This window comes from Eutrigla gurnardus, assembly GCF_963514095.1.
Source record: "Eutrigla gurnardus genome assembly, chromosome: 14".
Taxonomy (NCBI): Eukaryota; Metazoa; Chordata; class Actinopteri; order Perciformes; family Triglidae; genus Eutrigla; species Eutrigla gurnardus.
Window position 1 is genome coordinate 6178815 of NC_139937.1, and position 14662 is coordinate 6193476.

Consider the following 14662-nt stretch of genomic DNA (forward strand, 5'->3'; position numbering starts at 1 on the left):
AGGTATAATAGAGCTGCTCATGATTACTCGAATGGAGGCCCACATTTTTGGCCCCGGATCAGTGCTTGAAGTGGAGGGAGTCCTGTACAGACTCAGCACTCACATACTCTTCTTATTAACCCTCTTCCAACGTTATTGATGACTGTCTGTTGTAAATTTAAACACAATGTAATGGACCCACAGAAAGTTACCATACCAGGGAAGTATGCTGTGGAATAATGATTTTATCTTGCTTTCAAAGCTTGAACTGCAACACACAGGTAACTTTCCATTTTCCTGCGCAGTTTCACGACTAATTTACTCACAAGTGTGTGGAAATCGGTGTACTTTGGAAATTCACAAGAGTCGATTGCTTTGCGAGTAATTAGATGTTTCCTTTAAGCAGTGTCTGACCAGACTCTTAAGGTTGCAGTTTGCCATAATGAAAGATAATTGTTTTACCTAACTATTCACAGGGTAACTGCAGTCCATGTGGTTTCTGGTACTCAGAGTGGAATTGTACATAAATGGCAGCTGGCATTGAATAATTCCATGAAGCAGCAGTTTTAATGAATCCGAGAGAAACGGGGGTAATGATTGTGTGGTTTCTGGCGTGGTACCTAAGTGTTTGAATATCATGTAATTTCTGCATCTTAACTGCTCACTAAATTAAATGAACATATGATATAGACATTCGTTCGGATTTTATTTGACTTGGCTTCATGCTCGGGTTAAAAAGACTAAAACCTGTTGATGATATTTTTAAATCATGTTTTATGATAACCTGTCAGAATAATGTGAGTCATTTGATATTGTGGTTGACTTTTTGGAAGAATCACAATGTCTCGTCTGTCAGCAGCTGGACATTGACGTTGTGTAATGACACTTTAAAAAGCCTCATTAAGGCCACCTATCTCTTCTCACCCCTGTTTTCGATTGGACATTCCTCAGAACCTCAGCAGAAACGGGACGCAGGTGCACACCAGAGATAAAAGTCTGCGCTGCGGTGATATTGCAGGTCAGACATCGGCTACCGATTTGAAAAGATGACGCGTCTCATTACTCATTCAGCGTAAATCAAAGCTGTGTATAAAGAATTCCTGTGAAAAGTTATTTTATCCTCTTTAAACATAGTTGGATCTTTTTTTTCCCCTCAAACCAAAGGAATCCATTCTGGACCGGGTAGACCAGCTGTAGCTCATGTCATTACTGCTGTCACCCGTCTGTCAGCAGTGGTCCCATACAAAGAGGGGGGGTTCACAGGAGAGGGTGACACTCTGGCCCGCGCTGACTGAGGAGGTTAATCATGTTTTCATAAACACGCTCTGATGTGGTCTGCTTTGATTCGCCACGTCGTCCGAGCCGCTAACTGCGGTGACACACGGCTCGGAGTCGGAATGCTCCGGCCTGACATGTTGTGAGTCATTAGCCCTGATTGATAAAAGACGAGCTGCCCCTGCTGCTGCCGCAGTGGGCCGTCGGCATGCACACACATGCACACGGACTCATGCGTCCACCCACACTCGTACGCACCGTGCACACACACAGCAGCTGCACCTGGGAATTTTGGCTTATCTACAGCATATTCACAATTTTCATGCCCCTCTAGAGAAGAGGGGAAATATATGACAGAATCTGCAGCCTGTCATCACAACATGTCTGAAGAAACATAGCAATACGTCTGTTTAAGTATTTTATCTAGTTTCTTGTTCAAAGATTGAACTCTGCCCTTTTTATATTTTTTCTCCTGGTTTTTTTTTAACAGTTCAAAACACCTGGTGTGTCCGCTTTAGCAGCCATGAAGAAGAAGTCTCCATCTGCTCGTATATATTATCTGCACTTGATCGGCTTGAAAAAGACAGGAATCAGGACTTTTCTCTCATGTATTGCCCCCCAAAGCTATACAGATTCTGCCAAGAAATAGTCAAACGGTCCAAAACTGTTCCACTTTCGATGTCTTCTCCTGTTTATACTACTATGTTTGTTTTCTTTCCACATCAGCTAATGTAACACCTAAAGTTGCAATGGGTTCAAGCTGAGCTCATCCTGTTGCTGTGGTCTTTTGTGTGAATGCATTAACTCCCATAGACGAACACTGACGTGCTGTTAAAAAAAACGACACATTTAAAGGGAGCTTTTGTCTTGTTTCACGTCTTTCCAGCAGTGTTTGTCTCCCTTCCCCCATCTCCCTTTTTTAACAGAAGCCCTACATTTTACTGCCCCCCATAGAGATCCCTTGGCTCTTATTATGTTCTTATTTATGTATCCTGTTACAGATGGAAGTCATGTCAGCATCCAGCGAGGCACTCGGCTCAAATAGTTTCTCTCCAGTTGTGTCCACTGACTGCAGAGATGCGGTCTTCACCCAGTTGTTGTTATTTTACCTCCGCAGCAGCTCCACTTTATTTAATCATGATGAGCAGAAGAATGTCATTATGGTGCATATGTTACACCAGAAAGGGCATTTTTAATCATAAACATGCCAAGGTTGTGTTTACGGACATATAGGGTGGGCCGAAGTGAGTCTGACCTAAGTGGTCTGTCCTGATAATGTCAGTCTTCTGTTTATATCGCACTGTTATTGACACAAATGCTTCACAATTAGCAAAAACCACAGATAGAGTGGAATATTAGCGCTCCTCTAGGAGTCTAAAGCCGACCAGAAGTGATTTTGCAGTTATGGTTTCAGCTTCCTTGTTTAGAAAGGCTTCTTCTAAGACTTATGATATAACACCAACCATTTAGAGTATTTACTGTTCTTCTAGTTCTTTTGGGTTCTGAGCCTGACAAATGCGGTCAGTTTTAAGGAAAAAAACTAAACTGAAATGGCAGATGAATAACCAAAACCTCTCTCTCTCTCCCTCCCTCTCTTCCCTCTTTCCAGCTCTCGGTCAGATAATGCTGTATGTGGATGGGATGAACGGCCTCATATCTCACAATGAAACGGTCCAGTGGCTTTACACGCTGGTCGGATCCAAGGTAAAGATTATGATATCAACTCACAGTATCACTACGGCAAAATCAACTCTGCACTGACAACACTGAAAGGTTCACATTCCCCTCACATACTTCCTCTTCTGGTGCGGTCCCCTCGGCCCTCTAGTGGACAGATTTGTAATGTGCAGTATTTTGCAGCAGATAAGGGAACCATGTTGAGGGTTATGTCTTTCCCCACTGTTCTTACCTTTTACTGTTCTGCTATTATGTGTCAATATTGAAATAATATTTGGCATTCCCTTTATATGGTAAATTATTATTATTATCGGGGTGTTGATAACTTGAATCAGGCCCACTGTTTTGTTGTAACCCAGTATTAATTTTATTCTGATTGTTGTCATTTTTACTTTCTTGGTCTTTCCATACTATTTGAGCACAAAACAGTACATTCTCCTGAGCTGCTAAATGTCTTATCTGATATTCCCTCAATGTCAAACAGGGCTCTTATCAAGCCTCCAAGACGTGTCACACAAAAAGCTTTAAGACAATCTGATACATTGAAATTTAGAAGTTCATATTATCTGTGTTGTGTTGATCCATTTCTTTTTCTTGGATTTAAGTGTATTTTTCTCTCTGTGTAGTTCCGTCTGGTGGTGAAGACAGCACTGAAGCTGCTGCTTGTGTTTGTGGAGTACACCGAGTCGAACGCCGCCCTGCTCATAAAAGCTGTGAACGTTGTAGATGCCAAAGGAGGTAAGCATTATTTTAGGATGTTAAACTCATTAGACATGCAGAAGAAACCGCCGTCCATATCTCTGAAAAAAATATGCTACATTACATCTAAGGTAATTTTCTGTTAGAACAGAGCAGGGAAATATTACAGGAACAATGTAAAGATAAAAAAATTCCATTTAGGGTAGTTTTTCCTTCCAGTCCTCTGACAGCCATCCGTGGGGGCTGCAGTGCTGGTCAGCTGACTGCAGCTCTCAGTCTGTTACATAGTATTCAGATGTCCTTGGTAGCTCTGGGTAGCTATGCATGGAACGAGGCTGATTGAGAACGACTGTAAGTCCCGTCTGCAGCAGGGTTCAGTTACCTGCTGCTCTCAAGGCTCCACATTCTACTGTGGCGTAAAACGGGGTTGAGCATCAGCCGTGCAGCGGCCGGGTATCCCTCCGCCTCAGCTCTCTTATCCCGTCACTCCTGCTGTTGCATAAGAAGACTGAACCTGAGTCCTGGTGAGAAGGAGTGGCCCTCGTGTCTGAGACACACGGCTGCTTCTTTTATATCAGAGATCCAGTTGCCCCTGCTCTGTTCTTCCACTGCCACTCTAGAGGGAAACTGCTATGACTGCATTTGTCCTACTGGAGCCGTGAGATGACAAACAGTTTTTGTTTGGATTCCTGCACCCTGGTGGGGCTGTACAGTGGCAAGTGTTTTGTTTAAGCCTGAAGATGAGCAGATGGATAGTTAAGACTTTATTTTGACTTTGCGGGGGGAAACAGGTAGCTGTGTGTTTCTGTGTGCTTGGAGTTTGTCTTGTGATATACAATGTGTTGCATGCCTTTTGCTGCTGCAGGCATAAAACTGTGGTCAAACGTCATGGAGATCCTGGATGAGAAGGATGGAGTGGATACAGAGCTGCTGGTGTATGCAATGACACTAATCAACAAGGTCAGTGAGAGAATTCCACCTAAGTGTACCAATTACCTACCGTCTTATGTGGTCTGCTTCTTAAAGGTATAATATGCAACATTTTCCTACAAGTGTATTGACTGTAACAAAAAGATTCCCTCTCAATCATCACGTATGAAGGACATGCTGGTGTCAGACACCCTCCCCGGCCTGCATTCCTCTTTTTAATCTTATTTTGTTGTGTTTGGGAATCTTCTGGGCGTCAGCAAAGAGCCTTAAAGGCCTTAACCCTCAGCCCATCACCACTCTCTCCCTCTCTTACTTTCACTCAGCCTCTTGCTCCCTCGTTGACTTGGAGAGGAGTGGCGGTTTACAAACAAACCACAATGACTACATTTATTTTTAACAGCATTATCTTCTTTCCAGGTCTCGTTCTTTAAACCCTTTTCTGGGTTTCTTATCTGCATTGTTAACCAAATGAGATCTGATCTTCCTGCCCTCTTTGTCAGATCGATTGAATCAGTGCAAATTCAATCTGTATGTTGATGAAAAGATATAGAACGTAAAGCTTCGTAGGACCCCGGTACGATCTGACTCGATCACTTCTTTTGTTCCCTTTTATTAAAAGACAGCAACAACTGATTCCCTTCATTAAAAACAAGTGGATCCTTTAGTATCATATATACAACGACTCTGTCCTGTTTTTACACACAGAACTTTGATCCAATTAAACTGGGGTTAAAAATACAGATAATTCAACTGCATTAAGTACTGATTGAAGTGTATTTAAATAGCATATCTGGCTAGCTTAAGAAGTCATTTTACTCTCTTTCAGTCTCTCAGGTGATCATTTGTTTTTCTTTCACAGTTAATCTAAATGATTGCAGACAAACTCCTCTCCGTTTCTTTGTTTTCTGAATTGAATGTGCTTGTGTTTCAGACTTTGGCAGGCCTCCCAGACCAGGATTCATACTACGACATGGTGGACTGTCTGGAGGAGCAGGGCATCGAACCCGTGGCCCAGAGACACCTGAGCAGGAAAGGCACTGACCTCGACCTTGTGGAACAGTTCAACATCTACGAGGTCAGGAAGCGTACGCATTACATCATCACAACCAGCCTTAATGTAATGTTAATGAGCATGTGCGGCTCACAATACGTCCTAGGTCACATGACTCACATGACCAAGGTTGTTGTTCCTTGACTCAGTTTCTCTGTGCTGCCTTTGACCCAGATCACTCTCCGCCACGAGGACGGAGACGATGAAACCCAGCTGCCTCCCAGCGTCCGCAAGGATCGGCGACGGGCGAGCGTTGGTGGCAGCAACGAGAGGCGAGGCCTGGAGAGAAGACGCAGCCGGAGGCATTCCATTCAGAACAGCAGAGGGCACGCTTCGGCCCCAGCATCACCCAGCAGCACTCATCCTCACGCCGGCAGCTTCCTGCCCTTCGGTGGTCAACGTGTTGAAGACATCAGTGAAAGGTGAGGCGGGGGAGGACAGAGAGTCAGAGATGTTCAAGAGAAGAAAAGAAACAGGGAGAGATAGCTGGAATGACAAAGAATCGGTCCGTGGAATATTACTCTGCTTCACAGGAAACCACTTGACTGCAAGTGTTGTATTATATTTCAGCCTTAGAGAGATGCATCTCTTCTGTCCAGGGCCAAAGCAGACAATTTAATTACATAGTCATTTAAAGAACGGCGAGGAGGAAACCATTGCAGCAAAGTGACATTTGAATTAATTTCCCGACTGTCAAAGACATTCCCTCTGCCACAGATGGAAATAAGAAGCTTTTGTAAACACACGATATGATCCGTCGGCTCTCTGTCTCGAGTCACACTGCCTTCAAACTCCACCATGCCATCTTTTTCATATACAAACCTTTGTGACTACACAGACTGAGAGAAACCACAGCTGGTGAAGGAGGCGATCTGGTTTAATTGTGCAGTAGCTTGGACTATAAAAGCACCAGAAATACTCGGCTCCTTTTTATGGAAGTCACGTTAACCCTTTATTCCACTTTTTATTTTAGGTCGTATTTCAGAAGACAACAACTTTCATTTTAAACTAGGAACTATTTATCGCCAAGCATAATGTTCCTGGTAGCACTACGGTCTTCAGGTGTACCTAAACTCAGACCAGCAGGTCATCTGATACCGCCATGCCGGACTGGCTGCTTCCAGTCCACCACAGGAAATCCAAGCTGCCTTTGAAGATCACCATTTTCCATATTGTTAATGAAATCCAGACAACCAAGAGTGATCCGAGTAGCCAAGTGGCCGCAGACTTATGTTTGATGGTGTATCCCAGGCTGTCAGCTCAAATACACAAATATCTCCTACATCCCCAACACTTGTTATTAAATTGAATATTCTTCCACTCAGTTTTTTTGTATGAATGGGTACCATTAACATATTTGTTGAAATTGGTCCAATACTGGTTTCAGTGTTGGACCAATTTAAAAAGAAATGTTGTGTCATTTAGACACAAAAACATGGGAAAATAGGGTCCAAGTTAAAAATACCAAAGTCATCTTTTACTCCTGCCATAAAAACTGTTGCATGTTCATTTCTCACATTTTGGGAAACTGTCATTGACTCTTGTCAAAACCTACTAACTTTCTCGTACATCTTTGGATGTTTGTCTCTCTTGTTCTACTTGTAGTGCTTTCTGATGAGCATGTTCTTACTGTTTGTCATTTCTGTGTGTTGTCTCCCCGGCTTTCCTCTGCTCTGTGTTTTCATATCGTCTCTGTCTAATTGTTCTTTCCTCTCGCTTGCCTACATCCTCCTTTTCCCTTCTTTCAACCGTGGAACGCTCCTCTCACTACAGAGAAGAGAATGAGGAAGAAGAGGAGGAGGAGGATGGAGAAGAGGAGGAGGAGGAAGAGGAGGAGGAGGGAGAGGAGGAGGATGGAGAAGAGGAGGATGAGGAGGGAGAGGAGGAGGACGAGGATGAGGATGAGGACGAGGACGAGGCAGATGATGAAAGTCATCCAGTCACTGAGTCCTCTAGACAGGGCGCTCACAGGTATTTTAGGCTAGTTGTCCAGGCAGATTCCCCATTCCCCTCATACAGTATCTCCCTAGTTCTTCATCTATTTGAAAGTATGCTTCTCTTCATTCCCTTTGGACTCCTACTCTCTTGTATTTTGTCCTCCTAGTGCGGCTCCAGCTGTAGCAGACACTCCTAACATGTGTTTGAGCATAAAGTGTATGGCCAACATCCTCCCTAAAGCCAGTGACCAGCCAGTGCAGAGAGAATATCTCAGCGCCAAGACCAGGACGTCTTCTCCTGTGTCCGTCGCACCTAAAAAGAGGACCTTTAGTCCTTGGTGTGTTCCTCCCCAGCCACCTGACTGTGTCTCCCATGTTGCTCTGAGTCGAGTGTCAGTCTCTGCACACCCTCAGTGTCAGTCTACCCCAGCCTCACCCCCCTTCCCTTCCCCCTACCCCTCGACATCTCCCTCTGTCCCCTGACTTGAACCAGAGCCAGGTGTCTTCCGGGGCCACGGAGAGTGAGACGGGCCAGGAGAAAGGCACTAGAGGTAGAGGGCGGGGAGCTACAGTTCATCTACTTGTGTTAGACCGTGTACAGCTCACTGTACACTCAGCAAAGACACCTGCAAGCATCAGAAGAGTAAAGAGGATAAAGTCATTCTCAATATCAAATTGTAAATTATTTCTAGCTTTTCCCGAAAATGTTGTTCTTCCAAATTGTGTTATTTGTGTTGGACGTTGCTGTAGCTTAGTTCCTCTCTACCTCCGTCATCCTTAAAAAAACATGTTTTATTGAAAGTAGCCTTCATTTCCCCTCAGATGTGATTTATGTTGCATGATCCGTCATCTCCAAAGACATACTGAACCAGGAAAAGGAGAGTCATAATGACTTCCTTTTCTCGGTTACTGTAAAGCAGACATTTAGTACTCATCTGTCTTGTCTTGTGGCTCGGCACCACAGTTAATCCACGACAAGTCAATCAATTAATTCAAAGCATTAAGGAATTCAAAGTATTAGCATGTGTCATGGTCACAGTCTCTAGCTGGTCATGTTTCTGCAGGAACATGATACGCACATAAAGTTGTCCTGGCATAGCCGTTCCTCAGCATGTATGCATGATGCCATCTGAGCATGAATGATTCCCTGTTCTCAGTGCAATGGACGATAAGAAGTGATCAAGGAAAATGATTAGAATTTACACTAATCTAGCAGACTGAATGTGTAAGACAGACAGATGTTGCCTCTGTCGGTCTTCAGCACCCCTACCTTTCACTGCTTTCTCCCCATCTTGTTTGTGTAGACTAACATTTAGATATTTGATCTTTGGACTGTCCGACCTGACTGTTGCTCTCTTTGTTTCCTAACTTCCGTCTTCAGTCTGACCGATATAAACAAGCCTCCGACATCTTACACAGCTAGAAATCCCTGCTGGGCTGAAAGGTAAGGCCAGGTGTCAAAGGGTCACGTTTAACTAGCGTGTGTCGGGACCGTGGCTCTGAGGTTTTTGTGATTTACCTGAATGATTTCAGGGAGATGTCCACATAATGCAGTCTGCCTGATAGGTTGATAGTTGAACACCAGCATGTTTACAATGTTGTGCAACTGTGCACAATCTTCCAACAGATTATTCACAGCAATAACAAGGCCTCTGAGAAAAGGGACGGTCTATTGCAGTGCACCTGCAGATACTCTTCAGACTTTGATGGCATGGCTTTCCTCACAGGAAAGCTATTCAGATCCTTAAGGAGAAGCACTCAACACAGTCATATCTCAGCGTAGGTTATCCAGCAGTATGACATTGGAATTCACATCCCAGATTCTTGAAGAGCTGTCCATCCTCCTTCTTTGTCTTTCAGTGGAAAAATGTGTTCGGAGAGATCACAGCATTTATTTCCCCGTTTCTTTTAACAGAATCAGTGGCACCAACAGTCCATACCCTGGCAGGCACCAGGCTCCTGCATCAACCATCCACCGCTTCTCTAGTTCAGCACCTTCTACACCAGACTCCAAACCGCTGGACAGGTTGGCATCTCAACTCTTTGTCTATGTGGTGGATTGAATGTAACTCCTCCTCTGTAAAGCTACCATGTGAACACCCAATTCAACACAAAATCACTCAATTTTAGATCATGTTATCATATCCGTTCCTTCTCTTTGTCTTCAGGCCCGCTCTCGGGGGTTTGCTCACTTCATCGTACCGACAGCATCAGGAGTCTCTGGCGGTGGAGCGAGAGAGGAGACGCCAGGAAAGAGAAGAGCGTCTGCAGAGAATCGAACGAGAAGAGAGGAGCCGCTTCAAGTTAGTCTCACCTTTACGAATAAGACAAAACACCACATGACTTCATGCCAGAAGGAATCCATTATTTCTTTATTTCTATCAGTTGAACAGCCAATAAAGACATGTTGGCATTTTTATAACAGGTGGCTCCAGTCAAATCCCCCGTGAGTCTGATAAAAACTCTCTGTCTTAACGAGGATCATCTGAAAAACTGAATCATGACAGAAACAATCAGCAGAAGCACATGCTGTGCTCTGATGTCTTATCTTACCTTTTTTATGATGCTCTGTTTTACTATCTCATACTATATTATTTCCAGTTAATCCATTGAAATATGGATGTATACATACTGTGAATACAGGTCCTAAATTCCTGCTCTGTGTCTGTCTTTCTTTCTTAGTCGAGATTATGTTGACAAGAGGGAAGAAGCAAGACAAGCCAGAGAGGAACGGTGAGTTTACTCTAATTCATGGGTTCACGAGGATCAGACAATAATGCTTCCATTGTGAACATACATCAAACGGAGGCTTGTAAATGCTTTGAGATCCTATTTTGAAATTGATAGCAGATGTAGCCTCGGGCTGAGTTATAGTTGTCAGAGGCCCTTTAGGCCTGCTCACCATTAAGACTCCCCCAAATTAACAGGACAAGTGTGAAATTGTGTTTTGACATGGATGTGGTCCAGTTATCTTCCTCTGACCGGGTGAGTGTGTGCACTGTGATGTCTAGCTCAGTCTTCCTCGCCGCTTTCAACCCTGTACAAATATGTGAACTGAGATCAGTAAAGACCGGCCACAAAAGCAAAACAGCCGTCTGGTGACTCGAACAAAACAAGGATGTCATATGTCATCATCTGACTGCCTGAGTAATGGGATGACATTTTCCATAATTACCCAGGAATAAGAATAACACATATGTGTTTGCAGCATAAATATTGACTGCATGTTTCATCACTGTTGAATCAAGCTTTAATATCTCTATCATGTAATATTTTAATTGGCTTGTATTTTCTAATTCATGCTTTTTTTGAGGATGGTATAAATATCTCTATCCCTACGAGACACATTTCAGTAACATTTTCACACATTTCCACAGAAAATAAAGCTTTTATGCATGTTTGTTTCTATGTGATCACGACTATCATACGTCTGAGCCGAGATTCAAACAGCTATTACCACGGATTGGTGCGCGTCTAATCCACAGTCATCTGGAAGCTACATTTTGTCATTTCAGGTACAAGGCTGTGGAGAGACTAGCCGCAGAGGAGTTTGAGCGCGAGCGCCCCAGGGTGCCAGCAAGAGGACGGACAGAGATCACCCTGTGTTTGAGCTCCAACCCGGCCAGCCGCTCGGTGTCCAGATGTGCGACGCCTTCGTCCATCATCTCACAGGATCACGTAGTTGCCACTCCACATCAGACGTCAGGTACCCGGTGTTTGCCACCCATTTATTCACCATGAGTACCGAGTGTATGAGCATGAACGGACTGTAATGTTGGCTCAATACTGACAGTACTGGCTTTCAGTGCACCTGTCACACACAATGGGCGTCGCACAGAAATGTGGTTCTGCTGCACTTAAAGGGAGTATTGAGATCAACCACATGACTCGAGAAACGTGTATCAAATTGTAGAAGTGAAAGAGTAAAATAGTAGGAACATTAAAACAGATATTTTGATGTTATATGTGTGTTTAAAGGGACTGATTATGCAGACTCAGTGATTTGAGTCTTTTAATCCTGAAATACTGTTTATTTCAATATAACAGGAGTTTATTTTCCTAAACATACATATTTGGTAACTTCTCAAAGAAAGATTCAAATTGAACTAGTTTGTTTTCCTCAGAACTTGTAAAGCACTCCCTCTCAGCCGATCCATGTGTGTGTGTGTGTGTGTGTGTGTGTGTGTGTGTGTGTGTGTGTGTGTGTGTGTGTGTGTGTGTGTGTGTTTGTGTTTGTGTGTGTGTGTGTGTGTGTCTGTCGTTTGGTCATGGGCTACAACAACAAGACAGAATGTGATGATTGCTCTGTGAATTATGTCTGCAGTCTGGAAATGTACGGTTTCTCAGTGCAATTAAGGACATGTCAGGAAGCAATTTAAAGCTGTTTTAATTATAAACAAAGAACATTTCTGAAGACTATCAGATAATATAAACGCACTTAAATGAAGTACTTCAAGTAACATTTTTCCCGTGTTATTTTGATTTCCCTTCCAGGAACAGAACATATCTCAGAGCCAAACCTTGACCCGCAGACCAGAACCAAAAGTCCAGTGCCAGAGTTAACGGTATCAGAACCTTCCCCCGCGCCTCCCTCCGAGGCAGACAAGCAGCAGACTGAGACGGAGTCGCCTGCGGAGACGGAGGATGTTGCTGAGACTCGGCCTGATCAGAATGTAGTGGCAGAGCCGGCGTCGGATGAACCGTCTGGCACGGAGAAGGAAGAGAGGCAGGAGCAGGAGAAGGTCGAGGAACAGGAACATTGCATGGAGGAGGTAGAAGTAGAAGAGCAGGTAGAGGAAGCGGAGGTAGCCCATGTAGCAGAGGTGGGAGAGCCAGTTGTGGAGGTGAATGTCGAATTAGAGGAGGAGTTTGAGAAGGAGCAGCTGATGGAAAGGGATGTGGAAGACAGTGTACTGCTTAGTGAGAAGGAGAGACAGAACGAGGAAGTGAATGAGAAAGACAACTGCTCTGCATCCAGCATCTCCTCCACGAGTAGCACTCTGGAGAGGGAGGAGCGGGAGGAGAAACTCTCCAACGACATTGAAGCAGGTAGGATCGATCGCTACTCGCTTATCTTGATAATCGACTTATATTTTTCTCAATTTTCAAAATCCTTGTTTCCCGTATCACCAGGCCAATGGACACAGTGCATTAAAGACGCAGATGTCAACGATCAGTGCAACAAAATACTCACCAGCAAGCGCTTCATGCTGGACATGCTCTACGCTCAGACAACCACCAGCAACAACGAAGCCAACGTAGCTGAAACGGAGAAAGAAAACTGTAAATGTGAGAAGGAGGCGGAGGCCGGTGACTCCTCTGTAGCGAGTCTGGCCAGCAGGATCTCCACACTGGAGGCTCACCGACAAGCCCGAGAAGAAAATGTGAAAAAAATGGAGGTGGGACATCTGGACAACCAGGGCAGTGTCCGAGCGGTGGCAGAGAAGTTTGGAGATTTGGTGAAAGGCCTGACATCTCCTCCTGAGGTTGAGGCCTTAAAAGAGCAGCAGCAGCAGCAGCAGACTGACAAATCATCAAGCGCTGCCTCACCCCCCTTACCCCCGAAGAAAGAGTCGGACTATATCTGGGATCAGCTGATGGCTGCACCCAGGGAGCTGCGGATCAAAGAGATGGACTTCACGGACCTGAGGGACGAGGATGACATGGACATTTTAGATATGGACAGTGTGATGGGGTCAAGTAACCTGATACCACCGCCTCCCCCTCCGCCATACAATGCTGCCCTCCCACCACCCCCACCCCTGTTTGGGTGCCCTCCTCCTCCTCCCCTCCTTGGCAAGATGATGCCGCCACCCCCGCCATTCATGGCACCCATCCCTCCTCCCTCTCCTCAGCTGAGTCGAGGGGAGATGCCTCTCTTCCAAAAGAAAAAGAAGACCATCCGTCTCTTCTGGAATGAAGTGCGTCCCGTGGACTGGCAGTGTAAGAGTCATAAATTCTGTAAGGAGTCCCTCTGGTCCAAACTGGAACCAGTTAAACTGGACACGTCCAAGTTGGAGCAGCTGTTTGAGTCCAAGTCCAAGGAGCTGCCTGTCACGAAGGTAACTTAGTGTCAAACTTCTGTTACAGTAGAACCATTCAGTATTACTGCAGACTTCTGGAGGTTTATGTTGCAGCCCTGCTTTGCTGGGTTTCTCTCTCATATTTCCTGCTATCTGACATTATATAAGAAAGGATCCTTTTGAGTTTAGCGATCAATTTGGCCAAATACTGTCACTGTGGTGGCATATAAGTGAGAGGAGAAAATCTTGTGTTTCATTTAAACCAACTCTATTATGATGAATAGGATGCTCTGCCACATTTCCATTTGTTTGTGTGGTGCGTCTTTAAACCATCAAGAGCTGCTTCCACTTCTCAAGATACGTGATCTAATATGACGATGCTTCGTCTCTCTCACAGAAAGCAGCTGTCGATGGCAAACGACAAGAAATCATCGTCCTGGATTCAAAGCGCAGCAATGCTATAAACATCGGCTTGACTGTCTTACCTCCTCCTCGCACCATTAAGACAGCTATCCTCAATTTTGATGAGTACGCACTGAACAAGGAAGGCATTGAGGTAAGACACATTCTGTATCTGAATTGGTACCGCACGCTAAATAAGTACTGTTTAGTACATCCAAAAAACTCATTCAGGCCCACTGGGCTTTTATTGAATGATATTTACTCAGCAGAACACCAAAATCCACTGATGGATTTCCCCAAACAACAGAGATTCAACTCCTCTAGATGGGATGGCCCACAGTGTTGACATATCATGTGATTTTTCTGGCTTCACAGATGGCTTTTATGCTGTTCTCCTGTAATCAATCACAGCAATGATTAAAGATTAGCTCCACACGCATATTTCCAGTGCTTTTTAAAAACCACACCACGGACTCTTCAGCAGATAATGATTGATGTTGCATCCCCCTGGTGTTATATAACCTGTAGTTTTCAGAGCTGAGTTCATCCTCAGCCGAGCAGTATTCCTCCCCACCTTGTGTCTCTGGAGATCTTTTCAGCCAGACAACAAAGGCGAGGTTGAAAGTTCAGACGTCCACAAGTTTGTGGGAAAAATTGGAAACATCTTAGATAAACCAAGCGGGAAATGT

The 14662-nt window shown here is 44.5% G+C and overlaps 1 protein-coding gene across 3 annotated transcripts in view; it reads left to right on the forward strand.

The window, feature by feature from the left end:
• Nucleotides 1–14662, forward strand: part of fhod3b (formin homology 2 domain containing 3b) — a 78835-nt gene that overhangs the window by 56148 nt on the left and 8025 nt on the right. For 2 of the 3 annotated variants that reach the window (XM_084027315.1, XM_084027316.1), the window contains exons 6-18: nucleotides 2864–2958; nucleotides 3558–3669; nucleotides 4496–4590; nucleotides 5492–5635; nucleotides 5786–6033; nucleotides 8930–8992; nucleotides 9464–9574; nucleotides 9717–9851; nucleotides 10231–10281; nucleotides 11064–11254; nucleotides 12043–12597; nucleotides 12682–13610; nucleotides 13969–14127. In XM_084027315.1, coding sequence (XP_083883441.1) covers nucleotides 2864–2958; nucleotides 3558–3669; nucleotides 4496–4590; nucleotides 5492–5635; nucleotides 5786–6033; nucleotides 8930–8992; nucleotides 9464–9574; nucleotides 9717–9851; nucleotides 10231–10281; nucleotides 11064–11254; nucleotides 12043–12597; nucleotides 12682–13610; nucleotides 13969–14127 — 2888 coding nt within the window. The remainder of the gene's footprint in view (nucleotides 1–2863; nucleotides 2959–3557; nucleotides 3670–4495; nucleotides 4591–5491; nucleotides 5636–5785; nucleotides 6034–8929; nucleotides 8993–9463; nucleotides 9575–9716; nucleotides 9852–10230; nucleotides 10282–11063; nucleotides 11255–12042; nucleotides 12598–12681; nucleotides 13611–13968; nucleotides 14128–14662) is intronic. The other variant, XM_084027317.1, reaches the window with a different exon arrangement.